At 43.4% G+C, this 16,301-nt stretch overlaps 1 protein-coding gene across 1 annotated transcript in view; it reads right to left on the bottom strand.

Annotated features, from left to right (window-relative positions):
• The window catches only part of Usp11 (ubiquitin specific peptidase 11), a 16,532-nt gene extending 2,717 nt beyond the window's left edge, over window positions 1-13,815 (bottom strand). Inside the window, exons 1-13 of the mRNA XM_028776123.1 lie at window positions 13,611-13,815; window positions 5,418-5,527; window positions 5,116-5,246; window positions 4,833-4,950; window positions 4,316-4,461; window positions 4,117-4,178; window positions 3,898-3,997; window positions 3,375-3,548; window positions 3,127-3,285; window positions 2,563-2,787; window positions 2,358-2,441; window positions 2,173-2,267; window positions 718-924 (exon numbers count right to left, since the gene is read on the bottom strand). Coding sequence (XP_028631956.1) covers window positions 718-924; window positions 2,173-2,267; window positions 2,358-2,441; window positions 2,563-2,787; window positions 3,127-3,285; window positions 3,375-3,548; window positions 3,898-3,997; window positions 4,117-4,178; window positions 4,316-4,461; window positions 4,833-4,950; window positions 5,116-5,246; window positions 5,418-5,527; window positions 13,611-13,762 — 1,763 coding nt within the window. The 5' untranslated portion in view covers window positions 13,763-13,815. The remainder of the gene's footprint in view (window positions 1-717; window positions 925-2,172; window positions 2,268-2,357; window positions 2,442-2,562; window positions 2,788-3,126; window positions 3,286-3,374; window positions 3,549-3,897; window positions 3,998-4,116; window positions 4,179-4,315; window positions 4,462-4,832; window positions 4,951-5,115; window positions 5,247-5,417; window positions 5,528-13,610) is intronic.
• Window positions 13,816-16,301: the final 2,486 nt, after the last annotated feature.

Raw genomic sequence — 16,301 nt, 5'->3', positions numbered from 1 at the left:
TCTCTCTCTCTCTCTCTCTCTCTCTCTCTCTCTCTCTCTCTCTCTCTCTCTCTCTCAAAACACTATGTGAATGCTTCATCTTTAACCCACATTCCCAACACATTTCCAACAAAAAAATTTTTTGAGACAGTTTTGGTAAGTTACTCAAGCTGGCCATATGTGGCTCCTCCTGCCACAGCTGCCCAAGTAGCTGGGATTCTACGCATGTACCACCACACCTGGCAGTTCTTAATCATGAACCTGGAAAGTGAAGCAGCGATGCATGAAAAGGTTAAGAACACCAGCAGTGGCCTGTACTCTAAAGTCACTGGTAAACAGATATATAGTTACGAATTAATGTCAGAGAAGCCCTTTGAATTAGAATGAAGGAGAGATTGATTCACATAATGGAGCTTTGCTTGCCCTCCATGGTAAGAACTCTATGGATTTTAGGTATAAGGATAAAATACATCCAAGTTTCTTTGTAAAGACAATTATATACAAAATGAAGTTGTTTCTACTTTTTCTTGTACACCTCTGTATTCCCAGGACCAAAGAGAAGTACTAGAGAAACCAGAGGTCTAGAAAAAGAAAAAGTCCTGCAAAGTCTTCTGCCATGTTCAATTTGAACTATCCTTTGGATATGCCAAACGGCAACTCAGAACCCAAGTCTGAGTATTGACCCTGGTGCCCTCCCTCAAATCCACATCCTTCTGACCCCAGGAAAACAGTACTTACGAAAGCCGGTACATCAAGATGTTATATAGGCCCTCCCAGGAGAACCGGTCCCGGGGCACTGACACCAGGAGAGGATGCCCAAAAAGTATCAGACCGTAGTAGGAGTTGTTGTAGTCTCTGGATGGGGTGCGCTCCCGCAGGTAAACAGGAACCACAATATCATCTCTTGAACCCTCAACAGGGTCAATCCGGCCCGTCACCTCGTATCTGTGTGTGTGTCAGGGGAGTAGTTAGTTTTTTCTCGACTGAGGCATCCCAAGAAAGATTACCCATCACTTGCTCCCATCCGTTCATCTCAGTCCAAAAAACTGAGTTAGTTTTCATCTTTATTGTTAGTGTATGTTTGTATCTGTATGGGTACACATATGCTAGGATACACATGTGGATGTCAGAATGTATCTTTCAGGAGTCACTTCCCTCCTTCCATCATGGATTCAGGTTGTCAGGGTTTGTGGAAGTGTTTTTACCCACTCAGCCATCTTATCTGCCTCCCCCAAATAGTTTATCATTATTTTATGTGTAATGGTATTTTTGCCCGTATGTATGTCTGTGTGTCAAGTGTGTGCCTGAAAACTGCAAAGGTCAAAAGAGGGCATCTGGATGCCTGGGGCTGAAGTTACAGATGGTTGTAAGCCTTCATGTGGGTGCTGGGAAGTGAACCTGGATCCTCTGGAAGAGTAGGTAGCCAGCGCTCTGTCTAGCCTTGTCCAAAAATATTTTAAAGAGTCTGAAAATCCACTGGACAGTGGTGGCGCACGCCTTTAATCCCAGCACTCGGGAGGCAGAGGCAGCCGGATTTCTGAGTTCGAGGCCAGCCTGGTCTACAGAGTGAGTTCCAGGACAGCCAGGGCTACACAGAGAAACCCTGTCTCGGAAAAAAACAAACCAAAAAAAAAAAAAGAAAAAAGAAAATTTCCTCTCACAAACACCATTTTTAGTTGCCCCAAATTTAAAAACGATTGTGGGAAGCAGGGCATAGTTCTGTGGTAGGACACTTGCCCACTATGCAGGAAGCTTGGGTTCTAAATAAATAATGAATACATTTTTAACAGAGCACATTGCTGGACATAGTGGCACATACCTTTAATCCTAGCACCTGGGAGGGAGGCAAGGGAGATCTGTAAGTCTGAGGACAGCTACACAGAGAGACCATCTCTCTCTCTCCCTCATAATATGCATGCATGTATGTATGTATGTATGTATGTATGTATGTACGTGACATAGAAGATATATATAAACTATATTATATAGTTTTAAATATATATATATATGTATATATATATGTATATATATATATATTCATACTTATGAGTATATATATTGAACTGTAAGTGTAGCTCAAGTGTTAAGAGTACTTGTCTAATATGCTAGTGCGTTCTGGGTTCTATCCTCAGTAGGCAAAACAAAAGGTGGAGGGAACGTCCTCTATCCATTCCCATTGGTTTTCTCACTCACACAAAGATATCATCACGATCCAAGATGCCACTCAGAGGATCCTCCAGCTGGTAGAGCTTATAGAATCGGTGGCTGAAGACATCAGCTACTATCATCTGGGAATGGGACAGGGACATAGGAACAGACAATGTGCAAGATTCTTCCTTTAAACCCTACCTACCCAGCCTCCCTCTGCAAAGTCTCACCTTGTCTGGTGCAACACTTGTATGTGTAGACAGAGCCACACACAGGTCCGAGATATTGCCCTTCTTGGGGACTACAACCCGGTGCTGAGAGAGAAATAACATTAACAGATGATCAAAGGAGCTTATAGTAGGTTAATGTAGAAAAGCTTGAGGAAAGTAATCAAAGTCTGACTGCATGTCCCTCATTGTGTTCCCATAACCCCACCTGTTCTGGCTTGCGGCGAGGATCCATGGGGACAAAGAAGACCTCCAAGACCCTCCTGGAGCAGACAGGCAGTGGGACGCTGAGGTAGCAGAAGGGGTCAAAGGTCACAGAAACATTGCCACAATCAGGGCACACCAGTGTGGACTTGAAGAGTCCATGAAAAGTGTCCACAATCACAGAATCATTTCGTCGTTTGTGGTTCTGCCAGGCTTCCTGAGCCACTTCCTGTTGACAAGTACCACAGTGGGTTAGGGACAGAGGGAAAGATTTCGGGATGGACTCATAGGGGTTTGAGGTAAAGGACCCCACTGAAGCCTAGTGGCAGGGAGGGTTACAGCTAGGTCTAGAACCCATGTTCCCTGTCCGAGCTAGCATTATGAATGAAGGACAGGAGCCTGACTGGAGTTAACTCTGAGATAGCTATGGGGACAGATATAGTGCTATGACTGAGGTTGAGGTGAAGATCCAGGTACGGGAACTGAGAAAATGGTAAGGTGTCAGACAGACTGGGGAAAGCAGAGACTTTCTAAGGCAGCAGCCATATAGCTTTAATGGGTAGCCTACCAGATCAGGCCGCCCAGCACCATTGCATAGCTCAACATATTCTTTCGTTTTGACTCGATTGAGGTCTTCATGTAGCCCATCCAGGAGGAATGACAGTAGTTCCTGTGAGTCATGCTGCTGGTAGCCCAGAAACTGGGATGCGAAATGGCCAACTTTGTTCTGAAGAGACAGCAGATGGAAGAGTGAGCAGGAGATACGAGAAGCAAGAGAAAGGATGGCGGGAGGGAGCCCATGGGGTCGAGACGCACCTTGAACACATTGGGCACAATGGAGCGGTGGTAGCCAGACCAAGTCTGCTTTACCAGATCTGCATAGGCCTCGGCAAGCTCACCCTTCATGCCCAGAGGATTCCGGAAGTTGAGCTCCTCTAGGTAGCGGTTGTTGAGAAAGTACTCCGTAAGCTGTGGCACATTGCTCAGGCACTGTGGCAGTAGGGCCCAGTGAAAGAGGCAGAGGCGGGGTGAGGTGGCACAGGTGAGAACAGAAAAGGAAGAAGGGAGAGAGAGGGAAATGAGAGAGAGAAAAGGAAGGGGTTGGCATTGTGAATGCAGTATCAAGGAAAACATCAGTATCTCTGGAGGAGGAAAATGGTAGCACCAAAGGAAAGAAGGGAGAATGGGGAGCAAATGTGGGCACACCAAATCAGATTCATGGAGCCTGGGCTTTCCACCTGATCCCCTGAACTGTAATCTTTCTCCCACCATAACCCCCTAGCTCTGTCCCCAATACCTAACCACTTTAGCTTGCCAGACATAGACCTAATAGTCCAACCTGTAGGGCCGAGTTCATGAAGCACGTGTTGCCCAGATTGGTAAGGCCACAGATGCCTGGTTGACCCTGGAAGTCCTCATCTTCGTCCGGTATGTTGTTCCTGGGGTTGGATGAAAACTCTATGAGCTAAGGCCTACTATAGATAGGTGTTCTGTACTCATAGGTTCTGTCTGCGTACTCTGGGGTGCCCCCACTCTTCACAACACCCCAAAGGCTCACATGCCACACAGCTGAGCACTGGGCCAAGTGCCATCTTTGTTTCGGGTCTCCATGATGACCAACTGGGTATAAAGTAGAGAAAGAAAAAAGGAGTGTGTTAATGGAAGGCCTCAAGGGCACCCTGCCCTTCCCTAGTCTGACTAGTGCCAGGAATCCATCCACCTGGCTACCAGCACAGAGGAATCCTCCCCATTGTTACCTGCCCAGTCTCAAGGCAGGCATCAAGCAGTGTGATCTGTGTGTTGCACAATCGATCTAAAGAGCCCTCTGAGTTCTTGGTCCAGAGGCGTGTGTCTTCGTGAGGCTCTACCAGAAACTGCTCCCGAGCTGTTTGCAAGACTAGGTCTGTGGAGGGTGATGGAACATGACCATATCTTCTGGGACCCCAGAATACTCACCCATGTGATAACGTTAACTCATTCTCACAGACTTCGCTTACTTGGCCAATACCTTGTGTCCTCAGATCATTCTCCACACTTAGAAACTCAGAATTTGAGACCCTCCCAATAAACACTCTTTTCCACCCCCACCCAAGCAACTAGAATATAGCTCATTTTTTGTAGTGTCTATGCTCAACTTGGCCACCACCACCTTCCTCCACAGTTTGACTAGTGCCTTCTCAGGAGGCTGTAAGCTGATCCTCACACATCCTCAGGTCACTGAGATATGACCCATGATTAGGAACAAGAATTTATCCCAGAGGCCCTGAGACTCACCCACAGAATCAGTATAGCTAAACTGAATAGTGAGCGCTGTTTCCATATCACTGTGCTGAACAAGCAGAAGCTCTATTGGGTACACTTCCACCTTCCGAATGCCAGAAAGTTCTATGACCTGTGAAGGCAGAGGAGCACCAACACTCAAAAACACACCCAACTGACAAAGGAATACAGGTATATACAATTCTGGACCTACCCTGAACCTACATGGTCTTTTTCCTCCCCAACTTCCCAGAGAAATCTAACACACACACCCCTAGCATCTACTCCACCCATATACCTTGCGCTCAATAGGTGGCTGGCCATCCATTAAGCCATACCAGCTGACCAGGTAGTTCCAAGCAGGCGCTGGGAGCAGCACATAATCCTCTCCTTCTAGCAGTCTCTCCCTGAGGTGCCAGTTTATCTGATCTGCAGGCATGGGAGTACAGACGAGGCAAACCATGAATTAAGAAAGGAATTGTTAATTCTGGTCACCCTACCAATGACTAAGTATAGAGAATGGAAATAAGGCCTCTTGTGGGAACAGAAGGGATCAGAACTCCAGGGCAAGGTTAATGGGGAGAAGCAGAAGCTTGGTACCTTCAAAGAGCCCAGCATTGTTGATACAGCCAGGAAAGGTGCTAGCATCTTGATCTCCTCCCTTCACATACACCTCCCATTGTTTATACCAGTGCTTCTCCACAAGGAACCTGGAACCCAGACAGACAACAAGGATGTCATATGATTATTCAGGGGCTAGCTATACAACTTCTCGTCACTTGCAGTTACTATTAATCCACTGTAATTGAAGCAGAAATTTTTCAGCACTATGTAAATAGTAAGTAAAGCAAAATTTATTCCGTGAGATGCACATCTGAATATTGGATTACTCAATGTTTTTTCATTCACTTCCCTCCGTTTTTTTAAAATGAATTCTTCTTGTACCATCCAGTCAGGCCTGGATATGTATATGTAGCCAAAGCTCTCTGGTTCCTTCTGCTTCAGCTTCCTGAATGCTGGGACTAAAAGGTGTGTACAAACCCTCATGGCTGAGCTATGCTGAGTTTAGTTCAGGGTCTCTCTCTCTCTCTTTTTTTCTTTCTTTTCGTTTTTCAAGAGAGGGTTTCTCTGTGTAGCCCTGGCTGTCCTGGAACTCACTCTGTAGACCAGGCTGGCCTGGAACTCAGAAATCCGCCTGCTTCTGCCTCCCAAGTGCTGGGATTAAAGGCGTGCGCCGCCACTGCCCGGCATCAGTATCTCTTTTTAGACACGGTTTCACTACATAGTCCTGGCTGTCGGTGAACTGGTTGCCTCAGCCTCCATGCTAGGATTATAGACATATATCACACTTGGCTCTGTATTTCTGTGTTTGGATTTTTGGGGTATGTCTGTACATTGTTCTCCCCATTCCCCAGACCCTAGCATATAACTTATTCCAGGAAAATATACATTCCCACCTAGGAGCTCATGCCATAAAAATCTATCATTCAACCTATCAACTCCTACATTTTCATTCCTCCCTCCAGTTTTACTGGCCTCTACAGTTTATGAAGTTCACTTAATAAAGCTAATTTATAGTTAATAGTATTTTCAATGCAAAGGGAGGCACTGCTCAATTACAAATATTAGGGCCGGGCGGTGGTGGCACGCGCCTTTAATCCCAGCACTTGGGAGGCAGAGGCAGGCGCATTTCTGAGTTTGAGGCCAGTCTGATCTACAGAGTGAGTTCCAGGACAGCCAGGGCTACACAGAGAAACCCTGTCTCGAAAAACCAAAAAAGAAAAAATTACAAATATTAGTTTCTGGTTTGTTTTGTTTTTTTAAAGACAGGATTTCTCTACACCAGTCTTGGCTGTCCTGGAACTTTCTCTGTAGACCAGGCTGGCCTTGAACTCAACAGAGGTCTGCCTGCCTCTGCCTCTCAAGTACTGGGATCAAAGATGTGGCCACCACTCCCAGCTAAGATTTTATTCAATTATGTGTAACCCTGTGTGTCTGTGGATAGAAATTTGAACTTGAGTACAGGTACTTACAGAAGCCAAAGGCTTCAGATTTTCCCTGGAGCTGGAGTTACTACAGGCAATTGTGAACTATCTGACTTGATTGCAAGAATAGTAGTATACCCTTTTAATCACTAAGCCATCTTGCTAGCCCTTCACCCTCTTAAAAGCAGATTTTTAAAAGAAAATTAATATTAAAATCATTCTGTAGCAAAACTTCTTTAGGATGGGGATCTAGCTTAGTAGTAGACTACTTATCTAACACATAAGAGGTCTTAAATTTAAATTCACACACACACACACACACACACACACACACACACACACATACACCAGGTACCACAGCACTTGGGAGGCAGGAAGATTACTTTGAATGTGAGCCCAGTCAGGGCTAGAGACCTAATCTCATACAAACAGGGGGAAAATAAATGTAAATACCACTCTGGGACAGCTTGAGAACAAGGTAGTTATTGACTCAGGGCAGGCTGGGATTTTCAACACAAGGTCACTGATGACTGTTACCTGGTTAGAAAGAGTTAACATTTCCTACCATAAGCCGCAACTACAAATGTTCCAGGGCACTGCATCACTGAAACATTGCTTAACTACCTGCACAGAACACCCCTGCCTCAACAAAAGCCATCTCTTGCATAATAAATTCTCTCTCTTTTTTTTTTTTTGGTTTGGTTTTTTGAGACAGGGTTTCTCTGTGTAGCCCTGGCTGTCCTGGAACTCACTCTGTAGACCAGGCTATCCTCAAACTCTCGAACTTAGAAATCTGCCTGCCAGGCCGGTCGGTGGTGGCGCACGCCTTTAATCCCAGCACTTGGGAGGCAGAGGCAGGCGCATTTCTGAGTTCGAGGCCAGCCTGGTCTACAGAGTGAGTTCCAGGACAGCCAGGGCTACACAGAGAAACCCTGTCTCGAAAAACCAAAAAAAACAAAAAAAACTCGAACTCAGAAATGCGCCTGCCTCTGCCTCCCAAGTGCTGGGATTAAAGGCGTGCGCCACCACCGACCGGAAATAAATTCTCTTCTTGTGCCTTTTCCTGTCTTGAATTCTTTCATTATTCATATCCCCACCATCCTGCACAATTAAAAAAGCTTATAGGTGATAAACATAATATTGCTTTATCAAATTTATTTAAATAAGTTTAAATACACATAAAGGCATACAAGTGAGTTCTTTACTGCCCACTACCCTGTGGCCAGTACACTCAAAGATGATTAGGATTTGGATCTTCTGTATAAACTTACTATAGGAACTTGGTTTTTGTCACATTATTACCAATTCTTAGTGCTTTCTTTTTATAGTTTTAATAATGTATGTGTGCCTGTAAGCATGTGCATTTAATTGCAAAGGCCCTTGGAGGTCAGAAGGCATGAGATTCCCTGGGGCTAGAGTTACAGGTATTTGTTGGCCATCCATTCAGGTGTTCAGAACCCAACTGGGTGTTGGGCCCTCTGGAAGCAGTATGTATTCTTAACTGCTGAATCATTTCTCTTTTGTTTGAGAGAGAGCACCACTATGTAGCCCTGGCTGTCCTGGAACTCATTACTTAACCCAGGCTGGCCTAGAACTCACCTGCCTTTGCCTCCAGAGTGCTGGAATTAAAAGGATATACCATGAATGTCTGGCTATATACTCCATTCATCATCTTGTTGTTGAGACAAGATCTTACGAAGCCCAGGCTGATCCTGAACTATATAAAGATGGCCATAAGAACCTAATAATCTTTACCACTATGCTCTTATAAAACTAACTTTTTTGTCTTGCTTGTAACATTTTTCTTTTGAGACAGGGTTTCACTTGGTAGCTCAGGTTACATGAGGATTCATGTTGCCCTGGATGGCCTCAAACTCAGGATCCTCCTGCCTTACCTTCCCAAGTGCTAAGATTTCAGATGTGTATTATGCTCATCTTGTTTTCTAAATATTCTTCCATGGCTGGCGTCAACCTTGCTGCAATCCTCCTGTTTCTGTCTCTTAAACGCTGAAATCAGACAATTGAGTCACCAAGCCCACATCTAAGCACTGTTGCTCTGTTTTTCCAAACTTAAGACAATGACACTGTAAAAATGTCAATTATCTCTGGGAGATAACATAAGGTTGTTTTTCTCCCATCAAAGGGCAACAGGACTAATCATATAGATCTAAAAGTGTCCAGTTGAAACAGGGACTCAATCTGTATGGGCTAGAACTCACTGTGTAGATGACCCTTTGCCTCCAGAGTGCTGGCATCAAAGCCATGTGTTACCACACCTGGGAACTTTTTAAAAAGCTTTCACTTTTCCAACTTTTTTTGAAACAAGTTCTCATGTAGCCTACTTTGGCCTTGGCTTTCTGATCCTGTGTACTACCTCTCTAGTGCTGGGATTAAGGGCCTGGGATATGTGTCGCCATACCCAGTTCTTCCTAATATTTTTGAAAATGAGAAATCAAAAAAATGCACTTTAGAGCCTGGGTTAACAGTCTGAGATCTCGAAGAACAAAAATAAAAGCTTATCTTCCTCAGCTGTGTGGAATATGCTACTGTAAATATCTTTCAGCAACACTTCTTAAGGTCCTATGAAACGGGTTTCTCTTCATGTACTGTTAGTGCACCTCTCTAATCCTAGCTACCCTTCTTCCTTAAGAACTTCACAGTTGTTTTCTGTTACAAGTTGTCTGTACCCAGTACAGATCTAACCAAAGTCTCTCAACTATCCTTGATTTAAATGTGTAGACAATTCATTGCCACAAGAACTAAAACTTTCTAAGGAAGCTGTCTTTTCAGAGATTGGAACGTGGTCTCAAAACATAAACTTTTGCCAGGCAGTGGTGGTACACACCTTTAATCCCAGCACTTGGGAAGCAGAGGCAGTCGGATTTCTGAGTTCGAGGCCAGCCTGGGCTATATAGAGAAACCCTGTCTCAAAACAAAAACAGACAAACAAACAAAAAACCAAAAAAAAAAAAAAAAACCAAAAAACCGAACAACCAAAAAAAAGAAAAAAAGAAAAAGAAAAAAAAACCCATAAGCTTTTTAGGGGCTGGGTCAAGTGCTTGCTGGGTTTGGATCCTCTTATCTACAAAAAAAAAAAGCTGAGCAAAAAGTCTGGCACAATTCAGATGGTGGTGGTGCACACCTTTAATCCCAGCACTAAGGACCCAGAAGCAGGTGGATCTCTGTGAGTTCAAGGCCAGTCTGGTGTGTAAAGTGAGTTCCAGGACAGCCAAAGCTACACAGGGAAACTTGGCATGGTGGTAATCTCAACACTTGAGGGGGACATGGAGACAAAATATCAGAGGTTTGCTGGCCAGTCTAAAACAGAGCTCGAGCTTCAATGAAAAGCCCTGTATCAAAAACTAAGGTGGATAGGATAGTACAGTAGGTAAAGGTGCTTCCAGCAAGTCTGGGGACCTGAATTTGATCCCCCAGGAAATACAGAGAAGGGAACTGACTCCTGCAAGTAGTTTTCTGGCCTCCTCAAGCACGATGAGTCACATAGTGTACCCCATCCCCAAATAAATGCATCTCAGAAATTTAATCAGTAAGGATGACTGAATTAATTAACTGGAATTGTTTTAATCTGCTATTGAACTAAGGATGGGAGGTGCAGATAATACTGACAGTTGTATGATTTAAAGCTAGTCCTTGAATTCAAATGCTTTATAAATACATATTTCTCAACTATGACAGCAAACCCATATAGAACTTTGAGATACTTTGCTCTTACCAAATTTAGTTAAGCATCAAAAATTGGAGCTTGGCAAAATGCTTCATAGGAGAAACAAATTGGCTTTAATAGTCAACCAACACTGGTGTGGTAATTGTTTTTTAATGAGATGAAGTTAACATAAAATTACCCCATTTTAAAGTGAACAATTAACGTTTAATACATTCACAATGTTGTGCACCTACCACCTCTACTTACTTCCAGAACATTTCCCTCACCCCAAAGAAGATTCTCTCCTGGCAGGCTAATTTAAAAGGCTATTGGTAAGGATGACAGGATCATGTGTTATCTACCAATAGCACAATCATGACACATCTGTCAAGCTAGGAAAGAGGAATGAACCAAAGTTTTGAGAACTATCTTCACATCTCCAAATGAGGTATAAAAACAGTCTGGTTACTGTTTGTTTTCAGGATGGATTGAGGCTAGTCTTTGCTGGAGAACTATGATATAATGGCAGAAAGACATCACTATATTCTGTAGCTTTGGAATTGTAATTTATCTCCCCAGTAATGTATACACACGTCACTGGCAGCGTTGTTCAGAAACTCTGTAAAGTGGGAAAACCTGGGAAAAGTCGTAAATGTAAAGAACAGCAGTAGTCTAATGTGGATGTCCCTGATGGAGAGAGGTAGGGGCTGGTGGGCTGATCAGAGATCAGAGAAATGTTAGAATGGAGAAAGGATACCAGCCTCCAAAAGCCTTGCAGGTCACTTAGGATTTTACCATTTATATTCCATGAGACAGGAAGCTTTGGACATCCTGGGGAACAGATGGACATAAAATATAAATAAAAATTTAAATATGTATTTACAAATTACTGCTTAGTAGAACAGCATCTTATCATTTGAGAAACCTGGCAGAGTTATAACCAACAGATAAGGTTAATGTCCAAATTACATCATGTATGTATATATATATTATATATATGTATGAATATTGGACATTTATTATAACGAAATGTGAAAAGAGCACTTTAATTCAAAATTTAAGGCAATAGTTTCCTATGAAGATGGAGGGGAATTTCTATCTGGGAAAAGCATACGACATTTTTAAGGTAATGTTCTGAATCTCCACATGAGTGATGAATCCACATATAAAATTTAATAATTTTTCTTTGAAGTAAACTCACTGAAAATGGGTTTTAAAAAAGCCAGGCATGGTGGAGTATGCCTGTAATCTCAGCCAGATTTCTGAGTTCAAAGCCAGACTGGTATAGTAATCTTCCTGACAACCAGGACTACATAATAGAGACCCTGTCTCTAAAGAGGGGGCAAAATTATATAAAAACTTCTCTGTATACCCTTAGATTCCCCAAATCTAACACACTTTATCTTCTTATTCTATTTATTTTCCCCATATCATTTTTGGAGGAATTTTCATTATGTTAAACTAGACACAAAAGTGTGCATTGATGGTATATAGCATGATGTTTTGATATATACATTGTAAAACACTAAATCAAACTACTTAACATACCAATTATGTCAGTTTTTTTGGGAGGGGAGTAAGAACATGTAAAATCTATTAAGCAATTTTCATGTATAGAATAGAATGTTATTAGCTATAATCACCATTTTGTACAAGGGAGCTCTTGAATTTGTTCCTCTTGTCTAACTAAATTTTGCATCTTATGTTCAATATTTCCATAATCTTCTCTCTCCCATGTGCATTTTAACATAAGATAGCTTTTCAATTTGGTAAGTTGTTTACACAATGGTTCCTTATCCCTAAATTTTCAGTATGTATTTTTCACCAAACAAGGGATATTCTTTCATAACCACACTAAAATTATCACAAACAAGAAATTATCAGTACCAATATTTTATCTACTGGCCTTAGTAAAATTTCACCTATTTTTTTCCAGTAAAATTTACAGTGAAAGAGAAATAAATTATGAGAAAGAACCCTCATTTTTAAAAAATAATTTATTTTTCCTGTTCTAGGTTCCAAATGAGGATCACGTGTTGCATAGACTTGTTAAACTGCAATAATTCCTTCAATCTGGAACAGTTCTTCAGCATATGTCTTTCACGACCTTGCCATTTTTGAAGCATACAAACCATTTCTTTCAGCAGGATGTCCATCAATTTATGTAAAACATTTACTACTATAATCTTTGTAGGTCTTACGATTTTCACAATTTAAAAAAAACGAGAAGCAACTCAGAAAGAAATAGGAACCCGGGGAGCAGTAAATTTTAAGAGGCATTGATTAGTATTTTTTAAAAAAAAAAATCGGTCTAATAAGACAATTTGTCAAAAGCTATGGCTTCTTTTTAAATAGCCATTTCTACTGATTACAAAATATCACGTAGAAAAAAAAATTTCCCAAATAACCTTTTGTAAACCACCTGCACTTTTTCCTGTTCTAGGAAGGAGACCTTAGCTAGAGGAGGAAAACAAACAATAAAAAGCAAAAAAAAAAAAAAAAAAAAAAAAAAAAAACCGCGTCATAATCTTTGCTCTTTTGCAGGCGCCATTTTCTGCCCCAGGCACTGCCCCTCCTCCACAGTTTGCCCCTCCCCAGACCTCCTTCTTGTTCCCAGGAGTCAGGCACCCTCCCCACACCACACTCCTCCGCCCCTCAGCCCACAGCTATAGGCTATGGAGATGCTCTTCAGCGGACGCCACCAAGCTCGTCGGGTTCACGGGCGCTTCGAGTACTCGTAGGCCGTTCCTTGCAACCGACGCAACGTTTCGTAACACACGCCACGCCCCCGCGTTAAGTATGGAGCCAGCCTCCTTTCCAGGCTCCTGGTTCCAAGACGCAGTCACCTCTCACCCCCTCCCCAAACGATGCAGTCCCGACTCCCGTGGCCTTTGCCTCCACGCCCCACCTCTACCACAAACCCCATTTTGTCCTCACGAGGCTAACTGCCCCACTCGGGCCCCGCCTCTTCCCCCAAGGTTGAGATTCATTCACTTAGCACCTCCACGCCCCCTCTCTCCCGCCGGCCCAAGCCCCTTCCCCGCCTCGTCCAGCTCCTTCCTCTGAATTTGGTTTCTAAGTCCCCCGCGATACTAACGCTCCCACGGTCCCCTTGGCCAAGGCTTCATTGAAGCCCAGCCTCACCAGCTTTCGCCAGCTCGCAGTGGACGCTCTCGCCCATTCCCGATTTGGCGCCACTGTTCATCCAGGTCTGGCATTGCCTCGGGCTGTGTCTCTCTGTCCTCAGCAGAGGCCTGGCCGGCAGCTGCAGCTAGGTTCGCTGCGACCGCCGCCATCACCGTCCGTCCTCCTCCAGCTACCGACGCAACTGAAGATAGGAAGACGACCCTCAACTGGCACTTCCGGATTCTGTCCCGGAAACGGAAGCAGAGCCCCCCAACAACCAGGGGGCTACTGCCATCTTGGAAACGTCACAGTTTGGCGGAAATTGGGTGGTGGTCTGTGGTCTCTGCAACCAATACCGGGGGTTAACCTTCTAGTTTGGAACGAAGACTTTAGTGCCTTGTGGAATTCTTTAACACCAGGTGAAAAGGTCTTATTAAAAGGTGGAGGCCAAAGGTTTCCAAAATGAGCAAATGTGTGTGTAGGTCCTCACAAAGAATACTTACGGCAAGTCTCTGCCCCTTTGACTGCAAACTCCTGTGAAAGCGGCATTTTTGTTAGCCTAACTAGAATTGTCTTTCATTGCACTACCTTTCTCATCCATCAAAGAGATGGCTCAGTTAAGGGCACTCTTTGCTCTTACAGAAGATAGGAGTTCAATTCCCAGGACCCATATGGTGGCTGGCTCACAACCATCCATAACACCAGTTCCAGCGGATCAGTGGGAATGTACAAGGCACACATATATGCATACAGGGAAAACATTTTTATATATATGAAGTAAAATAGTTTTTTTTTAAACTTGGACTTTACCACCTCCTGAGAGCCTGAACTACAGTGTGCCTGCGTGTGTGTCTCCATCTTTTCTGTATTTAAGGGCCTTGGCTAAATTTCCTAGATTTCCTCCAACTCTATGAAGCCCAGGCTGGCAACTGATGTGCCTTGATCCTCCTGCCTCAGCCTCCAAAGTGATGGCTTACAGGCATGCACTTGAACACTCAGATTCCTGAACTAGAGTTACTCACCAGAGAAATCTGATGTGTTTGTTGAAGGCATAACAAATAGTGAGTCTGCCCAGTTTAAGTGACTTGTTGGACTTAAATAGTAGCCTTGGGTGGCAGATAATTTTTTTTTTTGCTTGCCCATGAGTAACAATTCAGGAATCAGAGAGCCAGAAATGTGAAATCATTTGTCCTTAGCTAGGATGTGCCATAGCACTGCAGACCTAGTTCCAGAGCTTTGTCCTTAAACAACAGGCAGATCCTCAAACTCTGGTCACATGCTATCAGCTCAGGAAGTCCTCCCAGGAGGTTTCACAAAATTAAGACTATTTCTGCATCATCTCCACTCTCGTTTTCATGTGTGGAATTATTCAGAGGGTATCTTGGAATAAGCAAAAATGCATTGTGTGTCCTCCATCTTTAATACAAAGGAAATCTGATGCCAAACATGTGAGAACCATTGAACCGGTGTTTTTTGAAATAGGGTCTCAATTCTGAACATGAAGCTCAGATTGGCCTTTAACTCTTGGTGATCCTCCTGCCTTAGCCTTCCAAATGCTAGTACAGGCTACAGGTGTACCAGGCTCTATGTCAGACTTCAGCACTACTCTAATTTCTTTCTTGTGAGAAGCAGCACTTTGGGGTAATAAGCTGTTCCCTGATCTCTGCTTCTAGAAAATGGTGGCAACCCTCAGAACAAAGGCTGTGTATCACCAGACATTACCACATTACTTAAGTGTGGAGATTGTCTCTCTGGCTGAGAAGCATTCTATTAGGGTGTTTCCTTTTTCTTTTTAGGCTCTCAGTTCTACTGGTCAGTGATGACTTTCTCTGTATTTCTCCACTTATCTTTCTTTTGGCTGTTCTTGCCTGTTGACAATCCACAAACTCCCCAAAATCATGACTTTAAGGCTAGTTTAGTGATTACCTTAACTATTACCAACTACGCACAGACAAGAACAAACTTCAAGTCATGCCTCCCTATACCTATATAAACCCCTGTGCATACAGGTCTGCTTGCACAATTCAACCCTCCTCCCTCTCACATGATCTAATTTACCTCTTATTTTCAGTTTGCTTCTATAGGGAGTTTGACTTTAAAGTAGTGCTGAGGTGTCTGTTACAGTGATTCTATCATCTAACCCCAACCTGATGCAGATGAGGTCACAACTTAGTTGTATGAGCCCTGAAGGAAAAAGAGTAAACTCTTTTAACTTGATCCCCAACCCCCAAAGACTAGTGTAGAAATGGAGTTTGGCACAAGCGAATAGCTGCTCTTTAAGCCCATCTTCATTGCACTCTGTTCATCCCCATTTAGCTTTCCTCCCCATCCCTAATGCTGCTTTCTTCACCTTCCAGAGGGCCATCTCTGCAGAGAATAGGAGGACATAGGAATTTGTGGACATCCTATCCATTACAAAACTGAAAGAATGATAGGAATGGGAAGACGCCCTAGGGGTTTTTTTGTTTTGTTTTGTTTTTTGAGACAGGGTTTCTCTGTATCAGTAGCTTTTCTGGAACTCACTCTGTAGACCAGGCTGTACTTGAATTCAGACATCTGCCTGCCTCTGCCTCCCAAGTGCTGGGATTAAAGGCGTGTTGCCATCACCAAAAATAGGCTGTCCTTTTTCAACCCTGGGACTAGACAGCCACTGTGGCACATTGTAGCTCCAAATTGAGATTTCAAAGTGTTTACAAGGACACAGTGATA

The sequence above is a fragment of the Grammomys surdaster genome, unplaced genomic scaffold (genome assembly GCF_004785775.1).
Source record: "Grammomys surdaster isolate TR1022 unplaced genomic scaffold, NIH_TR_1.0 265, whole genome shotgun sequence".
Lineage (NCBI taxonomy): Eukaryota > Metazoa > Chordata > Mammalia > Rodentia > Muridae > Grammomys > Grammomys surdaster.
This window is presented reverse-complemented; position numbering and strand designations above follow the sequence as displayed.